This window comes from Melopsittacus undulatus, chromosome 10 (genome assembly GCF_012275295.1).
Source record: "Melopsittacus undulatus isolate bMelUnd1 chromosome 10, bMelUnd1.mat.Z, whole genome shotgun sequence".
Taxonomy (NCBI): Eukaryota; Metazoa; Chordata; class Aves; order Psittaciformes; family Psittaculidae; genus Melopsittacus; species Melopsittacus undulatus.
Genome location: NC_047536.1, coordinates 24,793,447 through 24,816,764, shown reverse-complemented (window position 1 = coordinate 24,816,764; position 23,318 = coordinate 24,793,447). Strand labels below are relative to the sequence as shown.

General features: G+C 38.5%; 1 protein-coding gene across 2 annotated transcripts in view; it reads left to right on the top strand.

The window, feature by feature from the left end:
• Positions 1–227: 227 nt before the first annotated feature.
• Positions 228–23,318, top strand: part of PHACTR3 (phosphatase and actin regulator 3) — a 109,128-nt gene continuing 86,037 nt past the window's right edge. For both annotated transcript variants that reach the window (XM_034066881.1, XM_034066880.1), the window contains exon 1: positions 228–336. In XM_034066881.1, the coding sequence (XP_033922772.1) occupies positions 228–336 (109 nt within the window). The remainder of the gene's footprint in view (positions 337–23,318) is intronic.

Genomic DNA, 23,318 nt, shown 5'->3' with positions numbered 1-23,318 from the left:
GCCCACCCCCGTGAGGCGTCTGGAGCTGCCCCCTGAGCGCTCGGCGCCGACGGAGCGCCCCGCCGCAGCCTGCCGACGGTGCAGGGGAAAATGCTGCTGCCGCGGCTGGTCTTGCCCGGCTGACGCCCCGCCGCCGCCGCACCCCCGTCCCCATTGTCCCCCGGCCGCCGGCGGCTCCATGAGCGCTTCCTCCTCCCCCCGCCTCTAAGCTTCCCGCCCTCCACCTCATGGCTGCATCGGAAGAAGGGACCGGCTGCTTTCTCCCGAGAGGCAGGTCTCAGAGTGACCCCAGCATCCTCACAGACCCCGCGGGCCCAGGCGCCGGAGAGCGCCCAGGTACCGGCAGCGCCCGGGCGGGGGGCGGGCAGGGGCGCGCCGAGACCATCCTCCGATGAGCAGCGCGGCCAGGCAGGGGACAGGGACCGCGTTTTCCGCAGCGAGTGCCGGAATGGTGCAGCGGCTGCGCTCGGAGCGGGGTTGCAGTGGAGTAATTCCCGCGGCTTTGCGGTCCCCGCGATCCTCCACCGAGTGAGCGGGCGGCGGGCGCGGCTGGCGCCGGGCGGCGGGGCCCTGCGGAACCCTCCGGTGACTTTCGTGGGGTGCTGGGGGAATAAAGTCTAATGAGGCAGGCGGTTTGCATGGGATCACCATGGAGACACGGGAACACAGGGTCATAATTAAAGGCTTTCTCCGGGCCAGAAGGTAATTGTCACTTCCAAGGAGAAGCGTGAGCTTCTTATGGGGTGTGGGCATAGGGCGAGGTGCAGGGGGGCACAGCCAGGGCGCCGGAGTATAAATAGAATATTGTGATTAGATTTTCTTTAACAATGGCTAATGGTGTTTTCAGCTTAACTTCACTTTGAGAAATAATCCTAAATGTCTGCTGGGGGTGACTCAGTCATTTCAGGCTGTCAGAATCCAGAATGCAAGCAATGACCCCTAGAGAAAAAAAATAAAAAAAAGAAACAACTCCATCACTTTGATGTGATGTGACTGCATGGAAAGGCACAACAACAAGCTGGAGGCAAAGGCTGAGAGCCAGTTTACTCTTGGTTTCTCTGAATAGGTGGTCATACAAGAATAGGAAGGTTTCTTTATGAGAACAGGAGTATTCAAACCAGCGTGAGACAATGCAGAGGATGTTGATCACTGCTGCCGGTTACACTGAATTCTAAAGCTAGAAATAGCTCTGGGCTTTGGGTCAGGGACTGTCAGCCTGGGAGAGATTTTGGGCTGAACTTCAGTTCCAGCCTTTTTCAGATTACTGAGTGAAATATTCCAGGCTGTTTTCATACACCTGCTATGCTGCTTCCTTCTGAGACCATGAGAATATTAATATCTGTAACTATTTTAAGTTCTATTTATTTGTCTTATCAGGCAATTCTGAGCACCTTGCTCTAGAGTGAAATACAAATTAAATTAAGGCAAACAGTAAATTATTTATCTCTGATGCCCAACTGCTCCGATACCCTAAGTGAAGGGAACAAAGGACTCTTCTAACATGAACTGCATGACACACTCCCAAAGGGGCAATCTTGGCTGAAAGAGGAATGTATGTTTCTGCCATTTGATTTCTGGAAGCAGAAGCAACTAATGAAGGCATATGTAGTCTCGGGTTTAATTCCTCTATAGCATTTTCTGCTAATTAATTTTTTTGGCCTTTGTGAGATGTACAACAAAGAAAGTAGCAACATGTCTGACAGACAAAGATACAACATTATGATGTGTTTTGTAAGGAGAAAGAACTATCTATACTAAGTAACATTTTCCCCCCGATACAGACTTCATCAGATAAGTGTCCCATTGCATGGCAGAAGCTATACTAATAAGCAAGAAAATATGTTTCTTGATGGTATTGTGTTAAACATACAATATGTGGAGGGAAACAAAAGGTGATGGGTTTTGTCCAGGTGGGTATAGAGTAGTAGAGTTAACACATTTGGTAAGCTTTTCAGGTCTTAAATGTGCTCATCAAATAGTATTGAACATTCATATGCTTCAAAAGTATAATAAAGTGAACATAAATGACTTAATTTAAATAATACTTTACCCTACAGTGCTGTAAGTAACCACTTATTGTGAGCAATTTTGTACAATTTGTGGTTAAAAACCCTGGAGTACATTTTATACTACTGTAAGAATTATGTACACTAGAAGACATAATTGTAATTTATCCTATTGTGGAAAATAATTTTATCATCATAATACCAACATAGCCACCTATGGACTCTAGTCAAAAGAAAGTCTTAGGAGTGCTAAATGACACATAGCGAGTTTGTGTTTACATCCCAACCCTGCTCACAGACAAACCATGTAGAGAAGTAAGCTGGAACATTCAGGATTGTTTGTTAATTTAAAAACTGGATTAATTTTGATTAACATTGAAGTCATGCATTGCAATTGTACAGGCAAAACCAAAAAAAAAAAACAAAACACCAATAACAAAAAATGGATAAAACTGAAGGATCCCTACAAAAACATTCCTACTTTTATATGGCATTTGAATAATACTACATTCCTACTGGAAATGCACTCCCATTTTTGCAACATTTTCTGAAATGCATGATGTGATGAAGGATTATTTTGTATCGATTCATTTGCCTGTGTCTGTTTAGAGGAAAGTAGGTAGCAGATGTGGTAACAGATGAAGTCAAGCTATAGTCTAAAGATTTTTCTGTAGTTTCTGTGGGTTTGTTTAAAGACATAATTAATATTTCTTTTCTTGACCTCTACATTTAGGGTTTTTTTAGCCCAGCTTTATAACAGATATGTCAGTGCCATAGCTGAGAATGTAGAGGTGCCAGCATGTAGCTTTTCCTGTATTTAGCTAAGAAAATTCTCCAATACAATGCTTCATTTTGCTTTCTCTCTTGAACCACAGCTGAATGTACATTGACTGTACACAGCATGGTGACAAGCCTTGCTGGCTGTCCTGCACAAGTTCACAACCACTTATGACTGGACCATATTATCTCTTTTTACCTGACACTGAGTAATGTGAACAGATTCAAGGAATCCAGGATGACCAGACCGCAGATAACAAGTATTAGTTCACCTTCATATTGTTTTCATCTGCAACTTTTTTTTGGATGAACTATTGCTTGAGGTCAAATCTCAAAGGGAGTTTCCCATGTGAGAATAAAGCTGAAGTTCGTTGGGGGGGGGTGGGGGGGTGGGGAGAGAGATGTTTGAGGCCTTGGTCTTGGTTTGTTTTTTTTTTTTTGGTTGTTGTTTTTTGCTTATTTGTTTGTTTTAAGGGAACTCCCTCTTCTTCAAGGGAGCAAGAGCACAGAATAAGTAACAAGCTGGGTCAGATAGTCTTAGATGTTGATTTTTGAGAAGTTGTGGACACTCACAACCCTGACTGATGCCAAGCAACAGAAGCTGCAATTACTCCTAGAACAATCAGGGCTTCATGACAAAGCTTCTTATCAGTGTGCTGTTCTTCACAAAGCATTCACTGTAGAAATAGAAAGCTATTTTCATTTATTAAATTAAAAGTTATTTTATAACCTTGATTTCCTAGAACAGATGTAATCTTTACAGACTTCAGTAAACTTTATCACATCTAAACAACTTTAAAAACTAATACATGGCCACGATGGTCTTAATAAACATTCCTGTGGTAAATAAGATTAACATGGTGTTCAGTAACCTAGACTAGAGAGTTAATAGCTATTTATTCAAAAACAGAGGTACAAATTCACTGATTTAGATCCTTCACATGCAACTTTAATTAAACAGCAGCTCCTCACAGTGATCAACTGAGATGTCACAGTCATGCTCTGTGAAGAAAATATGGACTTCAGCTACTTGTGCAGGTTCTACTGGCAAATAGATAATTCCCTCCAGCATTTAAATGGTGCATATAGTTCTTATTGGTAGAGAATACTGGAAATAGCAGAAGAAAGGTAAGAAGGAGTGAATGTTTATTTGTTTTAGTTGAATCAGTTCTTTTCTCTTTTAAGACAAAACAGTGCATTTCAGCCTGTTACTTAAATGAACTATTTTCTGGCCACTGAGCAATAGTTTATGAGAATCACTGTCCAGTGAATGCTGAACTTCATACTCCAGTCTTTATTGAAGCACACAGTCATGCTGAGTGAGCAAGCCTTAAGAAGGAGTATGTCCTGAATTTGAGAAGCACATATCAAAATACTTAGGTCTTGCTTAACTATAGACTGTCTCTAGACTATGCTCTTGTTAAAGTGAATTTTGTTTTTCTTGTTGCACCATGACTTAATGCCAGCTTCAAAGAAGCATCACAATTAACACAAGTTTCGTTTGGAAATCCTCATAGGAAAGGGCTCTAAAACCAGTAGCATCCTTCCCCGCTGCCATTAAGACTGCTGTTCAAAGTCCCATTGTTTCCACTGAGTTTGGGAGAAGGCCAGAATATGCAGTTTTATCAGACTGTATGTATAAAGACACAGCCTAATTGATTGTAGATCTGGGGTTAGCTCTTAGCTGAAGAACTAGTCTAGAAAATATCTTATACAGCCATAACATCAAGGGTAATTTTTTTTTTTGACACAGTTAAGGAAGTTTTAAAATGATAAAATACTGGTTAAGTTCTAATTTAAAAAATTAAAAGGTTGTGGAAGATTATTTGGGTGGTAAAAGACAGCAATTGCTTAAGAACACGTAATACAAAGAGGGATTTCATTCATTCCAGTGATCATAATATTTTCCTTTCCCCTTTTTCTTTCTCCTTCTCCATCTTTCCAGGAAAGGATCAAGAGAGAAAGGGGAGTCTAAAGAGGCCATGGGTATGAAATTCAGGACAGATTTCAGTATCACAATCTATTTGAGAAGCAGTTGCAGGAAGCCAAAATATTGCTGTCGTTATATGCCAGTCACAGGGCATAGAAAAGATTGACAAGTGCATTTGATTTGTAGTCATAGAAGACAGGATTCCACAGACTGAAGAGGAGCACATCATGTCAAAACTCAGTATTACTTGAGGAGATATAGACAGACATGACAATGTGTGAAAATGTCACACCACACCCTCCCGCCCCCCCCCCCCTTAATTTTGGGATGGATGGATTAAATCCATTTTAATTTGTAGAAGTATACATTGGTGCCATCCCAGTTTGCTCTTTATGATGCTACTTTTCCTCCCTTGCACAATGCAATTAAAGAATAATTTTTCAGGATGGATGTTACTGAATTCTTCAGCAGACCTTGCCAATGGTCCTTCTCCTCCAGTGTAGGATCTGTACTAAGGCAAGGAGCTGTTGTGGTGCATGCAGTATTGTTAGATGTCGTTAACAGCTATATTAACATAATTTCCTATTCTTATTGGAGAAGACTGATGGAGGGGTTTCGCAGCCTCTACATTGTTTGCCGCAGTGTGCTTCCAGATCTGACAAGTTAAAGCTCTTTCAGAGTAGTTCCAGAGATGTACAACTATGTTGCTACCAGATAATAATTCCCTTTTTATTTCTATTGATACCAGTTCTAATCAGCACTGTGCACTGAATTAACTCGAGAACAACCGAATAAAACTTAAAGCTCCTTCATCACTGCTTCTAGTTATCATGATTCACAAGTTTTGTAGCAGGAAGCATTCTTGTAAATATTCTTCTAGGATGCTAAGGAGAGAGTTGAAGTGTTTTGTTCCTTCTGCACTGTCCCTCTCTGGGCTGAAGGATGACCAGTGACACAGCAAAGCCTTAGTATAAGAACGAAATCCATCAGTAATGCCTAGGGAAAGTTGTAATAAAATAAAACATCATATTTAGGAATACTCTATGCTAGGGCTTTTTCTGTTTTTCCTTTTCCTTCTATTCTAAAGGAAATTGATAGCAGAGTAGGCACCAGGCCAGGAGAAGATGCTGTTGGTGCTCTGCCTGTCAGCTGGCTACTGCTCCCATCCTTTTGCAGTCACTTAGATTACTGCAACTTAAACCAGGGACTTGTAGGCTTATCTGTGATGTCTTTAGTCATTGCACAGATTTTCAGATGTGACACTAACACTTGAGCCAGGCCACCCCTATTAAACACTCCCTTTTTTTAACACCAGAAAGATTTTGATTTCCATTTCCTTTTTCCTGTATCAACCAGTCTGTTCTGTTGACGGAGATGGTTTAGCCTACATCCTATTTCTTCTGAAGCAAGAAGTGTACCAGGTCTCTACATCTTTTCCCAGCACTTTTAATTTGTGACTAAAATAAAATAAGCTGATCAATCCTTTTGCTGCAGTTTATGACCTAATCCTCTGTTTCGTGTATACAAAGCTTTGGGATATTTTAAATTCTCTCACTCAAAGTCAGAATGTTTCTGTTCAGATCTATGCAAAGGTCTTCAGCTGAAAATTACAGTTCCACACATAGTGGGGAGTATATTAAGGAATGCTCAGAAGAGACAAGAAATATGCAGGGTATTAGTTTACTTAATGTCCCATTTCCTTTTACATTGAAATCCAAATTTTAGTCCTATAAGGGTCCCCAAAACCTTTATTATTTGTGGAAATGTAGAGTTTATGCTGGTTCCCTGGGTATTGTACTTACTGAAACTCTACTTATCTTATTTTGGGGGATTCAAGAGAGAGCTTGGTGAGGTTCTGTTTCAATGCTACTCTTACAGCTGTTAAATGAAATCAGTTCATAAGTATGCTACTCATGTTGAGGGCTGATTTTAGGCTTTTTCAAGGTTTGACTGTTCCCAGTGTTTGGAGGTTTATATTTAGCTAAATATTAGAGTTTTGTAAATGAAATAGAGACTTTTAATGAGGAGGAAAAAAGGTGTTTTACAGTTCTGTTTTCTCCTAAATTCCAAGTTGGCAGGTACTTCGAATGATGCTGAAAAGACATTTAAACCATTTAAACCTTTTTATCCAAGAAGTGGAAATACTGATGACAGACCACCATAACCTAGACTGGATCCATGAGAGTGAGGTCACCATATGGGAAAAACCTGGTAGTGTTTTATGAACTTTTTTTGTACCTATAGTTACTTCTGCATCCTTGAGTAATAACTGAGGGTCCTCTTTTTCCTCTTAGCTTTATGATCATTGCCTTCTGAGCAGAAAGTTTGGTCAAAATCTCACTTTGAAATGCAGAAGTTTAAGGGAACGTCACACAGAGCAAATGTGTGCTCTGCTTCCATGTCATGGAGACCCAACACATTGTGACTGATATTCCAGACACTTGCTGGTTCTCTTACTCTCAGTGCTACTAGCAAAACCCCTGGGACATGTAAAGGATTTGGTCTAAACTTGAGTATCAGAGTCAGAACAGGTAGGTAGTCTGTCACATGTCAGTGAAAAGCTTTTTCACAGGTCATCTGATTTAATAGTTTCTATTATCCCTTGTTGAATCAGAATTATTAGTTCTAGAATGTCCTAAACATTATATCCCCTCTGGTCCCTGGGAATCCTTTCTCATGCACCAGAGGGAACCTTGTTATGTGCCCACAAGTTCTTTCGTCACACTTATGTTTGGTTGCAGCAACTGTACTCTGGCATTAAAAGCAGCAGGGATGACATTGCACACTGTGCAAAACAGGCAGGATTGATTTTTTTTTATATTGATATCTAAATAATGCTTTTGCATCTTACTGAAGAAATTTTCAGGTCTTAAGCATACGACCAGCAAAGCAAGCTGTACAAGTGAAAAAGGGCTTTTTTCAGAGTTGCAGTATCTTGTACATCACACAGAACTATTACTGATCTCTTGTATATGCTGTACAAAGGGTTTCTATTTTCATCCTTAACTCTTCAGATGTTTCCATGCATCATAAAAAAACCCTATCACAGATCACAAAAAAGATTCAGGCTCACATTCTCCAAAAGCACAGAAAACAATGAAAAACCCCAAGTGTTTCTTATATTTTACAAATGGGGAATTGAGCTTTAATTAACTGACTTTGCTGGGTTTTTGTAGGAAGCCAGTGACACCACTGGAGGATTTTGTAAGGCTCAGCCCCATACCTTAACCACAGGTATTATCCATAGCAATACTATCATTGTGGCAAATGGTGCTCGTGTATCAGGGTGTTTCAGTCTACAGTCAATTTATGGAAAAAATTGAAAGGGATAAAAAAAAGTATTTTGTGTGGAAAAGGAAATCTGTTCTCACTGCAAGGTTAGAGATCTTAGATTTATTTAGTTAGTTATTTAAATGTAGCCGCGGTTTCTTGTCCTATGGCTTCCAGGGTTTCAGATTACTAATGGAGAAAATGGTTTATGCAAGTACATCTTGGAAATTTGGTGAATTAAAGAAAAAAATAAATATGAAATTCTGCGTTTTGGATAATGTTAGGCTGGGACAGTTTATTCAAAATCATAGATGAATCTGGTCTCTTGCTTGGAGATTTAGGACAAGAGTTTGTATTTGTTAAGTCTTCAGATATTCAATCTTTGAGCCGAATATTGTTTCACCTAATAAAAAAGGGGAAACCATGGTCTTTTTGATAGAAGATGGACAAGGATTTCTAATTATCTTTTAGTACTTCTTCTACTTTGTAATTAATTTACCATCTAATGACCTTTTCTGATATGAAATAGCAGTAGTCAGGAACTTGACAGAGAAAAATTAAATCACAAAATATGTATTTGTTCACACTTTTCCACCCACCCTTGGGCAGGTATATCTGCACCAGCTTCAGTAAGGACAGAATTTAAACTAAAAAAGGAAAAAAGAGCAGTAACAAGCATCCCTCTCCAAAGTTAGGCAGAATGGGCACTTGCACAGAGTGGAAAGTGTTCAGCTAATCTACAGAGTCCTGAACCCCTGTCTTATCTTTCTCTCTTTAATGTTACAAGCTTTATTTTAAAACAAAAGTAAACTCCAAATCTGACTGCATACATTGAGCTGAAGTACTCAGACTTAATTTCACATATAATTTCTGCACTCAATGAGTTGCTTCCCTGTGCAAATAAGATAAACTCATATGGCTGTCAAATACTAAAACACTTCACACTTTGGCAAAGAATGAAGATGGTTTAAGATGATTCAGTCAGTTAATGTTTGTGCCACACTGAAAATGGGAGTCTCACAATGCTTGGAGCCACGTTAATCTAGAAACGAAACTGTTTATTTGAATAAACAATGAATAGTTAAGTAACAGTATTAACCTTTCACAGTCTTTGGTTTCCGAACTGCCCAGTTCATGCTGTAATGAATAATAGGCTTAAACTCTTCATTTATAACATTATGTCATTTTCTAGCCAAATTTGTGGCTTTGTATTTTTAAAATTTAATATGTAGCATTAATTACCCTGGCTTCTCTAAGTAGGTCAGATCTATAAATACCAAAGAGCAAGTAAAGCTAAATATGATGCCTTCACTTTCCTTCGCAACGTAGCTGGAATTTTTATGCTAACACAATGGGTTCCTTGTGCCCACTAAATAAAATGTCTCTTTTTTTGAAATTCAAGTTGATTTATGGTCTCATGTATACACAATTGATACATGCACTTGAGAGAACGCCATATAACTACTCGACACAGGTCAATGACTTCATGCTCGAATCTGCATGAATATTTCAGTAAGATGATCTTAATCAAAGGATATCTTATCTTGTGTTCTGTAGTACAGTAATAATGTGTAATCACACATGGTTCATGCATGCAGACCTGTGATTATAGCTGAAGAAAGGCAGGTCCCTCTGCCTAAAGTACTTCATGATTGTTGCATATAATGAAGAGACAGTTCATGTGTTAACTTAGTTATTATATATTTTATGTATATAATTATGAGTTTATATAATATTTAAAATAGTATATAATATTTTTATAATATACTATTAAATATAACTTTTATAATTATATCTGTGTATTATATATAAAATATATTAATAATATATATATTTTATATATAATATATATATTCTTTTACCATCAGACTGTTCTGTTGCTGCGTAAGCAGCAGCTAGACATAAAACAGTGCATCACATCAAGCCAGTGAAGCCTTCAACCCTTTCTGAAGGCTGCTGCATCCCTCAGGCCATGCAGTCTTCCCTGTGCCTGGCCCATATTGAGCTGCTGGGAATGTCTGTCACATTTCATTCAGTTGCTCATAGAAGTCGGCATCTCACCTCTTAACTAAATAGCATGCACCCAGATTTGGTTCTGTTGTTTTTTTTTTTTTTTATCCTATAAGAACAAAGAAATGCTCTACTGGGTCAGAACTGTGGTCATTCCAGTCTAGGACAGTGTTCTTCACAGGGGCAGTAGAAGATGTTATTTAGGGAGAGAACCCTTGCTCAGCCTTGAAGCTTGAGACAGGCTGGAAGTAAAACTGAGGGTGACTGAAAGAACACATGGGAACACCAAATGAAATATTGAGGGTCAGTCTTCTGTGTGTGACTCCAAATAACACAGATAAGTGTTGATACGTTGGGCAAGTTGCTCAGCATCTAGAACCAGCCTTGCTTTCTTGGGAGACTCAGAGGAACAGTAGGAGAAATCAGTCTCTAAGAGAGTTTCTTGGCTCCTGCAAGTACTTTTTTATTCTTCCATCGTGAATGATATGAATCTGAGTGACGTATTTAGATAGGGCTAACATTCTCAACAGATAGGTTAGCTCCTATTCTACTTAAGAATTAGACACTCTTCCCTGTTTCCAGGTCTTGCTGTGTAAGAGATGTGATGAGATTGCTTTGTAACTGTCTAAGCCAGAATACCTCAGCCTTCAGAATTAAAATGCTTTCAGTTGTGTATGATGGGCAGAGTGGGAAAGATGATAACAGGTTTAAGACTGGAGCCTCGGAAGTTTTCAACACAATGTTCAGTGTTACAACATTATTTCAGCTGGATTTGAGAAATGCAGTGAGGGAAAAGGGAAAGGAAGTAGCTAAAAGATTTCTTCTCAACCAGTATACTTTCTGGGCAGCTAAATAATGGCCACTGCTGATCATCCACCTGAGGGATCACTGAATTACTGTAAGCAATTGCAATGACTTGTTCCCTGCATTTTGAACAGGCATGGGAGAATGAGATGGCTAGATTGAGAACCTTAAATCTGGACCATCCCAAATTGTTTCAGCAGCAGAAAGAAAATGACAGTACAAGAGAAAATCCCACTCACTCAACAGTGTGTCAGTCACCTCTAATGATAACAGAAGTCCTGAAGAACATGCTATTTTACTGTAAACTCCTGATGCTAATTCAAAAATGAATGATACAAAATAATTACATCCTAAGTAACTCCACAATTCTACTAGATGTTTAATGGAAGCAGGTATCAACCCGTGCCTGAGGCTAGTTTACTTGAACCTTTGCAGTAGTGGTTAACAGATGACATGATCAGGTGCGTATTTTCTTAAGGCAAACATAGGGTATGTGAACGACAGCTGTCAAGAGAGATAGCAAATAGACTTCATAGTGTTATGGTGTACATTTTCTGCTGAAATTCAGTCAGAAGAATAAACTGAAAGGAAGCCAAGTACAAAGAAACGTCCTCCAAAATCTGGAATGTTGTGTATGAATAGAAATCTGTTAAGAAGGGGCCTTAACTTGTAGTAGAAATGTATCCTGTATCTCAGTTCTTTAGTCCAATAAAGTATCTTTGAAGGCAACACAGTCTGATCTGGAAAACTCTTACCTCATGGAGTTAGTGCTTTCTTACATTTTCTTGGTCTCTTGTGAAAGAGTAGAGCTTGTTGCTTGTTTTTTTGTTTTTCAGTTTGTTTTCTCTATACTTTTTTCACCTTTCTGCCATCTGAGTTCATCCTGTTGCTGGCACTTTTCTTCTACCTGAGCAAATGCAGGAGCCCCCTGCTCCAGATGCCTTTCTTCTGAATTATTCTTCTGGAAACAGAATGGTTGCTATTACTGAAACACCAGAGAAGCCAGCAAAGTCTGCCATCCTATATTCTAGCATTTTCAATCCTCAATTTGATCTTGATCTGTTAAAAATCTCATTTGTGAGGCATGACAAGATTGGATCCTCTGTTGTCCAATTAAGAATAAGTCTCACTGAGAACTATTCCCTTAGGGCATGTACAGTGACTCTCCTGTGTGGATGCTTTGGTGTGTAAGCAAAACTGACCTCACACTGAGGCTTTTCTTACAGGTAATATTCAATAGGGTCACCTTTTTTCAGGAACTGTCTGTGTATCCTTTGTTGAAAGTTGCCAGTAAACTCCAAAATTACTGTGGGCAACATGAGATGAAAAGTGATTAAATAACCCTTGTTTCTGAAAGAAGAACCTGGGAGTAAAAAGTAGAAGAAGCTGTTTTCAGTAACTTGTGTTTCCATTTATATTTTCCTCCCTCTTGCTCTCATAATACTACTTCTAGGCCGTGTTTAGGATTTATTCCAACCCATCAAGTGTCTGTTTCTACCAATCTCTTTGAAAAACCTGCACTATGACCCAGGGCATTATCCATCTATCTTATTTGGGAGAGAAGGTTATATACAATCAGCTCTCATGTGTCCTGCACCTGCAGAAAATTCATTCCACTTCCCATCCTGGAATTTAGTATTTATCTATTCCTCTATTTCTTTTGCCTGTTGAGCACTGTAGTAACTTAGTAAAAAAATCTACCCGAAACCATAAAGCCCCAAATTCCCTGAACACCACCACCACCCTCAAGCCAAATAAATAGCACACTATCAAGAGGTTATGCATTTTGAGATCATGGTTTGTTTGGCTGCTCTAATGAAGTAATTTTAAAGGGGTTAAGTTACTGAATATTCTTAGCTGCTTAAACATCATACAGATAGCAGCATAGAAAAAGGTGTGCAGGGAATCATGTTTTCACTCAGTCCAAAAGGACAGGAGCTCTCAGAAGGTAAATACACTTTTTTATGTATATTCCCCCCCCACACACACCTTTTTTCTTTAACGCATCCTATGAACAGAAATGGAATGCTACTTCTGGCGCGTGTCCCTTTCCACCCTCCCTCAAGAAATTCCCCTGCAATTTGCCATCACAGCATTGCAGAAAACTTTTTTAGATTTTGGTAGCTGCTGTAAGATTGTCTGAGAACAAAACTACTTTTGAACAGATTGATCTAACTATATGTATCCAAGTCGAAAAGAAGCAGAAGTAGATACCCCAGATCTTCCAAACTGACTTTCATTTATGCTGTTTCTGGAAGAAAGAGGACAGCCTTAGGTATTGCATCATGGTTTCTCAGAAATACTAATTCTTAAACACCAGAAAACTCTTTTTTCCTGCTTTATGTTAAGCAGTTGATTTTTAGTCTGATATGTCTGTTAAAATGAAATCATACAGACTTAGAAATACCTTTTCTGACAGGAAGAGTCAAGCCTAAGCGTATCAGAGCCAACAGGAATGCATGCAGTTTAGGGATTTTGTTGTTGTTATAGATCATAATATTCACATAATACAAGAGAGATTATGGAAATACGGCATAGTCTTATTTTGTCTGACACTGTACAGAAAGAAAGACTTGAAGGATTAGTCTTGGTAACTTAGCTGTTCCTTTGCAATGTATTGTGATATAATAAGAAATAATGCAGTGCATATCCTGAACATGAAAGACAGCCTCTGGTCAGAATCTTGTTAATGCCAGAAATTATTTAAAGACAGCTAACACTCCCAGTTTTCTGTCCCAGAAATGACAACACAAGATGTGACACCTCTTATTCCAATGCTACTTAAGAGAATATCATGCATATGATTAAAATAACATTCAACATGACTAATTCTTCAAGGTTCACTTCTCTTCATTGTTAGAAACCTGGGGACAGCACAAGAAAGCAGGGTTAGGTTTGAGATAGAAGCTGCTACTTTGTCTGGGAAATGAATCTATCTAAGTACTTTCTTTCCCAATGTCTGTTGAGAGGGATGGGCTAAGGAGGGAAGTGAACTGTTTTTCACTCAAGTATGCTAAGTACCTAATTTACACATTCATTGGACACAAAGCTTCACTCACTGTGCTGACAAATCACCATACTGAAGCATTTGCACACCCACACACATTTATACACATGCTGTTGCTCAGCTTGCACCTGCAATGATGGTGAATAGATGTGTAATTGCATATGTAAGTTGTTGAAAGAACAGCTACTAGGCAAGGTCTATATAGCTATAGTAAGTGGTGTTTTTTTATCTCCTCATCGCTGTGGTTGGCAACTTTTTGGAAGCTGTTTTACCTCATAAATCCTGCTTTTACATTATGTAACTCTCAAAGGCTTTTCCAAGGAGCCTGTATTAGCCTTACAGGTGTTGGTATTGACTCATGAAAATTTTGGGTAACTTGGTTTGTTTCCATGGGCTCATTTGTGCCTCTTGCAATATCAGAGAGCTGTGAGTCTCTGATAAGCAAGGGCAAGTGCTAGAGGGCCCAATTTCAAGCGTGCTCAGATCTCACAGCTTAAGTAAATTGTGTAGAAGAGGTCAAAAAGTGGTACTAAAAGATTCCCATAACAGCAACAAATACTACCTACTGGAATCTGCAAAGTTTGCTTTGTGATAATGGCAATTCTGTATTTCCTGGCTTATAGCTTCCAAGTCAGATCTTACAGTGACTTGATACCACAGGTCAGTAATTCCACATTCAGAGGGGCCGCTAAAATGCTGAAGTCGTATCACATCATGAAACATCCAAGTCATGTTCCAGACTTTAAAACCATAGAATCATAGAACAGTTAGGGTTGGAAAGGACCTTAAGATCATCCAGTTCCAACCCCCCTGCCATGGGCAGGGACACCTCACAATAAACCATATCACCCAAGGCTTCATCCAACCTGGTCTTGAACACTACCAGGGATGGAGCATTCACAACCTCCCTGGACAACCCATTCCAGTACCTCACCACCCTCACAGTAAAGAAATTCTTCCTTATATCCAGTCTAAACCTCTGCTGTTTAAGTTTCAACCTGTTACCCCTTGTCCTATCACTACAGTCCCTAATGAAGAGTCCCTCACCAGCATCCTTGTAGGCCCCCTTCAGATACTGGAAGGCTGCTGTGATGTCTCCACGCAGCCTTCTCTTCTCCAGGCTGAACAGCCCCGACTTTCTCAGCCTGTCTTCATATGGGAGGTGCTCCAGTCCCCTGATCATCCTTGTGGCCTCTTCTGGACTTGTTCCAACAGTTCTATGTCCTTTTTATGTTGAGGACACCAGAACTGCACACAATACTCCAAGTGAGGTCTCACAAGAGAAGAGCAGAGGGGCAAGATCTTCGACCTGCTGGTTGTGAAATTCTTCATTCTACTATCTCAAAATCATGTTTTTATTCCCTCATTTCCCACATAGCCTGCATCTGTGCACAAAACAAAGTCATTGATAACTTGGAGGTTTTATATTCTCCAGAAATAGCACTGAGATTCTTTTGCAGGCATTTTACCATTGCAACAAGCCTGACTGACCCAGTGCTCCTGCTCTCATCTTGTAATTTTGATAGCTTTCAGAAGGTATGACTTCAAAGCAACTGCTCCAAAATAGTATGTCTGGAGTGGTTTTAAGTAGCTGCTTCATTTCATTGTTGTTCTGCCAATAACACACTCTGCTTTGAGATGTGAAGAAGGCTTCATCTATTCCACTGCCATCTAAGTCTACTTGAGCTGACAACTTTGTTATTTAGGGTTACTTCTCATAACAGATGGGTTATATACAGCAACTGTTTCCCAAAGATGTACATATAAATTTCATAAATTTTTGGCAGTGTTGGGATCCCAAATATTGTGGTGCATTTGTTTAGTCTTACCCATTTATCTGCAAATAGGGAAATTCAAAGTAGCTCCAACATTAGATTCCAATAACAGTGATGTTTGAAGAGTAATTATATTCTTCTTTTTAGAGTTTTGTCTGAAATATAACAGTTATAATATATGTTTTTAATGGGCATTTCATGTCTACGTTTGATATGACTGTTCATCAGTTTGTTTGACTGAGGGTAATGGAAACTCACAGTAGCACATCTAAAGCAGTGCATCACTGCAAAACTAATTTCACCGTTTGAATGCATGGACACTAAATTGTCATCCTCTTTCAGGTCTTGTGTCATCATATAAACTATATACACTGAAAATTGACTTGATATGTAGAATCACTGTTTAATTGTAGTATCTCCTAAAAAGGTTATTTTATATAAATGAAAATAATGCCATGATTGCATTCTGGATCGTCTCTCCTCTGGTAATTGCAGTCTACATGTAGTCCAGGGCCTGATGGGAGGAAAAGGGGCTTGGGATTTTGTTGGTGAAGCTCTAGGAAGAGGAAGGGAAGCCACCAGGTTTTATTCATTTTTCAGTTTTTACCATTGTTGCCGAAAAAAATAATAATGACAGCCTTTACTGTTGGGGGGTAGGTGGGAAAAGGAGGGGTAAGGAGGTGATGGAAGCTGTCACCTTTTTACCTTTATATTTCCATGTGTTTTCCTGTCAAAATATTATGTGAAAAGCACAACCCAAAGGGTCATCTGGATTTCCCACACTTCCTTTCTTTGTATTTCATGTCACTATAAATCCATCAAGCCTTCAGTCACATCCTCAAACTAGCTCTGGTGAGTTTAGGGGAGGCTAGCTCAGAGCACCAGCCTTAGCCCTAATATCCATATCTGAGAGGTTGCTCACCCTTCAGCTATATTTAGGAATGATTTTCAGCTGATGAAGTACTACTGTAAGAGCTGTTTCTCTAAAAAATTTCAGAATGCAGAGCCAAGGCTGAAGCCATTTGGCTATCATAAGAGATGAGAGCAAAGCTTTTAGATTCAAGCAGATTTAACTGTGGAACAGTGTTGTAGAAGTGCTTGGACAAATCTGGTCTGACAGTCCTTAAGAAATATTACATAACCATCCTCATTTTCCAATTTTTACTACCAAAATTTACATTTACACTTTTAATATCCATTCTATTTCCAGAATATTCTTACCCTAACCTCCCTGAAAAAGACTCAGTAAACCCAAGCCTAACTAAAGTTTGGACACTTACAATGGAGAAGAGTCAGGCAGTTATGTCTGTAAGTAACATAGTTATTACTAATGCTTTTATGCAGAAAGTGCTCAGATACTCAGATCACAGACAGCATTAAAAATAATAGTAAAAATAAATATAAGCCTTAACAGAACACTCAAGGTTTGAAGTGGCTCAAATAACCCATCCTGATGATGTGACTCATCCCTGATGGGAAGGACTGGAAGGACAAATTCAATGAGATTGCATGCGGAATTCTTGTTCTGTAAACAAGAGAACCTCAGTTCTTCTGGGAAAACTGCAGTCACTTCGGGAAAAGTACAGTTTGCAATTTGTTAGTTCATGATATGCCCTTTGTTTACTATCCTATGAGAGAGTTAATGAAATGGTTTGGGGACTGAAACAGAATTTTTCAGCTATTCATTATTTTGTAGCTGATTTAACCATTCACCTCGAATTGTGACGCACAGCAAGTGATTGCACATGTTAATGGCAATTACAATAACTACAGGCATAATTAAGTGGTTTGCATATGCACTCGTGGGATTTTTGTGCATACAAATGATCTGTACATTTTGGCATCTGATTTTACAAATTCTCTTCATTGTATGCAAAGAATTTACTTTTCTATGTTGTTGCCATGTCTATTTCATCTTGCACAATATATTATACTAAACATTCAAAGCGTTTAAGCACACAATTACCACTGATACGTATTTCAATGAAGTGACTGTAATTGACTCCTGAATCAGACAAGATGAATGCTGTTTTTTTTTAAATCAAAGACTGATTCTCATGTGTTTTTCTGGTTCTCTGGTAGATCAAGGACTGTCTTATATACTAGGAATATACAAATGTTAGAAACGTGGGTTTGTAACTGAACTTTGAAACAGTCCCTTTATATATATTTGGGTCCTTTCTTGAATGTCTACCTGTGGAAGAACCTACTTACTAAAGATTTGATAGCACAGAGACCAGAATTTGGCAGATTGCTTTCTTCCCTTTGGTTTTATGTCATTACTTCAGTCTTCCTCTTCCTATTTTATTTTATTTTATCTTATCTTATCTTTTCTTATCTTATTTTTTTCCTTTTTTTTTTCTTTTTGAAGACTAAGTAGTGCTACTAAATGATTACCCCATCCCTATTCTTTAAGTTCAGTTTTCAGTTTATCAGCAGTCAGCTTATTTAATCTTATCACAATGGGTTTAAATGAATTGGTACTGATAGGTTATTGTGTGTTGGTTAAAACAGGGAGGGTTTGTTCTGCAGCCTCATACATCCAGGGTGTGATCATCTCCTAAGAGGCAGAAGAGAAGGAAGTCTTCTCATTGCCATTTACAAAGGGCTAAATTTTAGTCTGAGTAACACCCAGGCTGTCTGAATGAACCTGAAGCACAGGAGCTGTCATTAAGCTTTATTCACTTTCACTTGCTCCTGGTTTCTCCAAACCTAAGTCATGCCTTTTCAGAGTAACCCAGATAAAGTCCTCCAAGAGACCTCAGCTGAGGTGATAATTTGTTTGATAGGGTAAGGGTTTTTCTCTGTATATTCCTCTTTTGGAAAATTTTAGTGCGATTAGCCTTGAGGTATCTACATAACCCATTTCCCCATGAAATGGAAAAAAAGAAATGGGAAAGAATCCTCTAAATTCAGAAAATCAGCTTACATAGGAGGCAAATCCAGAAAATTTTAGCTGTATCAGTTGTGTGGTTTGGCAGTCTTATAAAGCAACTAGACTTTTTTCAGGGAGCAGAATGACTCACTGCAGAAGAGGCAGAGCTAATGATGGTTGAAAAGTTCTAATGATGCCTTTTGTGTACAAACAAAGTACAAATGTATTATATTCTGCTTTCATTTTATTAATTTGTCATTCATTATCCACTGCACTATCAGTCAAGCCTCTCTGAAGAAATTCTTAGTATTATTCTGTTCCTGTCTATTCATAATACATCAGTCTCTGATTAAATGCCTAAATCATTGAACAGGTTTAGAGGATGCAACATAGTCTACCTCTTCACAGTGTGACCTAAGGCTCTGATGAGAGAATTAACAAATGTTCCAATGGACAGACCAACTATCCACAACGTGAATCCTCAGTGGTCTCATCCAAAGTCATAATGGTTCTGGTTCAACCTCAAATAAGTCTCCAGCAGTGTCTCAATATACACCCCCCAGGAGTGTCTCAATATGCTTATGTCTTGGAACACACTGAGTCAACTATGCTACAATGAAGCAAGTCATAAAACCCACCAACAATCCCTGTTTGCAAAATCATAAATTCTTACTTCAGAGCATTTTCAAATAGATAAAACATTGAAATTCTCAAAGCAAGGTACCAAATGGTCGTGTTAGTCTGGGAACACACTCAAATGGTCCAATCTATTCTAATTTGGCTAATTTCTCCTAAAAATTATAATGGTCTCTCCCCATTTAACAAAATTAGGCAACATCTGTACAAAGCAAGGTTTGAATAACTGAGCATATGTTTTGCATACATGCAAATAAACTTAATTAAGAGTTGCACTCAGTCATAGAGTGAGCTGACATAAGGTATTGGACCAGAACTGAGCAACGCCATGTGTGCTTGGCTGCTGAACTCATACAATGCACATTTTGAACACAGCAGAAATAATCTAGAAAGTACAAGTTGATAATAGTGTCAAGAAAACTGTAAAGCAATCAAAGGGAATATGCTGATGGAAAGTAAGAAAGTGCAAATTTACCAGCCATGGGAATTATTCGTTCAGCTATAAAGGATATCATTGCATCCAACTAAAAGAGTAAGGGCTGTAAAAATAACTTTGGGTCTGCCTACAACCTTAATTAGTAAGTACTAATTTTCCTAAATTCACTGTCTTCTCAACTAGTCCAAATCCCTCAGACTTTGGCTTCCAGTTCCCCAGATGACCTATAATAACTTTCAGATTGCATTTAGCTGCTGCTGACTTGAAACATGAACAAGTTCTATCCTTCACACAAAAAATGCAGAAATAGCTAAAAATGAGAATTGGAGAGAAAGCCCTCCTTACTTCTTTTTATAGTTACAGTTTGAATTTCATGCATGGCAGTAGCTCTAAGGCATTGAAGATATTAGATCATTTTTAGTTCTACCTATTATGTGAGGTGTTTTAGAAGAATGAAAAACCTACTCAAATATATTTAAAGATAAAAGCAAAACATGACATACAGCATTTTGAATGTATGCCAGCATCTGCCTCAATGACATTCATGAGCCAACTGGATTCTAAAACAATCACAGAGCCTGAATTTACAGCCTGAACCACCACAACAAAACCTGCAAGATTTAATGTATGCAATTGTTTAATCTCTATTGTAGTCCTGAAGGATGGCAATCATACATCCCGGTCACAGTGCTTCATTTTGTCATTAGTCACCAGCTTTTACCAGTCACAACAGTCTAGTACAAAGGGTGGCTTTATACTCCGACAGGGAGAGTTGTTGTAGGGGGAAGCCCCTTAGTTACATGCATGGTACTGAATGTACTTGACCACCTGTGATGTGTAATGGCTGGATTTTTGTCTGATGGGAAGTGGATCTCATCAGTGGAATCGGGGTTAACTCAAGTGGAGGAATTGGTGTATTCCCTTTTCTTATCTTTCACTTTTTCCCACATACACCCCCATTATCTTTAACGTGTTTTAACTGCTTCTACTGGGCAGAGGAGGAGATGAGAAGCAAGGTAGATTGCTGTCAGAATAATTGCCTTATTCTCTGTTTTAATTGAGATGGTAGGCCTATGTACCCTCACATTTAGGAAAGCAATCTAGAATTGCTGTTGAAGAACCAGCCTCAAAAAAGTAATCCAAATATATATAATGAAACATAAATGAAATGGGGTACATAAAAGCCTCCAGTCTATTGCCTTAGCAGAGAGCCATGCATTCTTAGGCCACAGTCATGGGTATTGTGTTCACCTCTGAGCCTGCAAACACTGCAACACCTGCTGTACTTTCTGTGGAGGTCTGGGGCAATAAGACATCTTCGTACAAATAATGCTGTTTAGTACAAGCTCCTGAGCAATGGGGAATACCCACATCAATGACAGACTTGCCTAGCTGCGTATTTTCTTTCCATCTACTAGAAGCAAATGTTTACCTAATGAAGAGGTAGAGATGCCTTATTTTTTTTCTTTTTCTTGATGTCTCTATCAGTATTTGAACCACTTGGGCACCTTTTTCTACTCTATTTGTGCTTCCATCTATTTCAAAGGGATTTGGGGGTGCTTAGTGCTTTGGAATGTTCTGAACATCGTGCGTAAAAGGAATGTGGAATTAAGACTTTGATAACCACTCCTGCACAGAGTCTTGTGAAACTCAACAAGAGAGCCTTAGAAATAACTGTTGTATATTAACATTCTACTAGAAGGACTACTTATGATCCAATAGGCTACTAATTTTTTCTTGCGGTTTCATGACCCATAGGTTTATGGGTTTTACATAATTTATACACACTGACTACTATTTTTAGTCAAAAGTATTTTTGCTTCAAGAAGCTCCCATAGGTTTGTGATTGGCCTTTTCCTCTGGGTTCCTCTTACAACCTCTGGGTTGACTTAATGCACTGATGATGTCTTTCTTGGGATACTTCCTTTACCTAAGTCATACATTTGTGAAGAGAGAAATTGAAATGTACAGAGAACATAATAAAGATCAAAAGAATTAATGTCTTAAATTTCACCTTTCAGTATTGCTGTGCAAGTGAGAATAGGGAAGTGTCTTTGCTTGTTCGCTGCGTCACATGATTTTAGACATAAAGACCTTAATTCTGTAGATGTAATAGAAGGATGCTAAAACTGATTTATTGATAAAAACTGTCATTCACTTTCTCTCATACAAGAACATCTGTGGTTTGTTGGTTTTGTTTTTTTTTTAATAGAAGTTACATGTTGCTAAAATGAAAGCTGAAAAGATCTTTCAGTTTTCATTGAAGAAAACAGTTGAACTTTCACTTTCTTCAGAGAATCTCTGTATGTACTCCTGGCCATTTTAATGGTTCTCTCTAGTAAATCTGAAGCTAGAAGATCGGTTGTCATGGCAACTGGCAACAGATGACTCAAGAAAACAAAATTATATGTTGGCTTGATGTCAACAGCTAATCTAGTGTCCTGCCAACTGAAATCACAGTTAACAAGAACCATGCCTAACAAGCTGTGATTTGAACAGAGTTGCAGCCAAAGATAGAGTTTCTCACCCCATGAACAGGAGAACATTTTAAAAACCGAAACTAATGAGGGGACCCAACAAGTTTGGAAACTTAAAAAAACGTTGTTTATAGCTGTTGAGTTGGAGCCATAACAACTATAAATCAGTTTCTTCTTTGACATCAAAATCATGAGATCAAATTAATTACCATTTCAAGATCTGTCTTAACATTTTCAGAATCCATAAGATTGATTTGTACTGGGACACAGTCCAAAAATTGTTTCAAATTGACAATTTAGTGCATCTGTTATCTAGAAATCCAATTCTTATGCTAGAAGTTATTTTGCAAAGGAAAATCTTTAAGCATATGATTTCTAGACTTGGAATTTAAATAAATGTTCTTTTTTTTTCTAGAGAACTGTATCTAGCTTCTTTGTCATCGGTAGACTTCAAGGCCTAAAGGGCTACGTTAAGGACTGCAAATCAGAGAATATATAAAAAATTGTCTTTTACATACAGTGATGGAAAATAGTCCCAGTTAAGAACAATCCACTAATACTTGGCTCCTCCTAGTGACTGTTAAATTAGCCCATATGGAGTGTAATAGAAAATAGAACAGCCTTAAAATAACAGAAGAGTGTGTTTAGAGCTTGTTTACATAAACAAGGGCTATGAAAATCCATGCAGTTTAACTTTTGAAAGTACAGTGTATTAATTCACCTATTAAAATCTATGTGGACGCTCATGTTGAGAATTAAAGTGATGTCAATTTAATTTAGCTTTATTCTTTTCCAAAGTAAATGAACCTATATTGAATTAAGATTACTTTAATCCTAGGAGAGAGTATTCATGAAATTTAGTGCAGTTTAATTAAGATATTCCATGCACACACAGTTAGATAATTTGGATTAGAGTTTCTAAGCATTGCCATGTAAAAAAGCTGTTAGGATGTATGTAGAGGACAACTTTTAGGCTGAAGTGTCTATGTGTGTAGTACTGTATCAGTCTGCTTACTTCAGTAATTGTACAGTGATTGACTTCTTCCTTTTTTTTGATTTCCTATGTGCATTATTGCCAGCTCTCTTCAGCTACATATCCCAGGCTACTGCACTGGGAACTTTTTCTAACCTTAATGTAGTTTTGGGTTTTTTTGAACTATATTCATAGTTATACCACAATTGCCTACTACCAGGACATGGTAATCTACATAACCACTTTGAAGTTTTCTAAGTTTTATGCTGTCAGTGTAGCTTTATTGTCACTAGTGGATTTCCAAAGTCTTGTTCAGAACCTATGACAATTCATTCTCCGAAA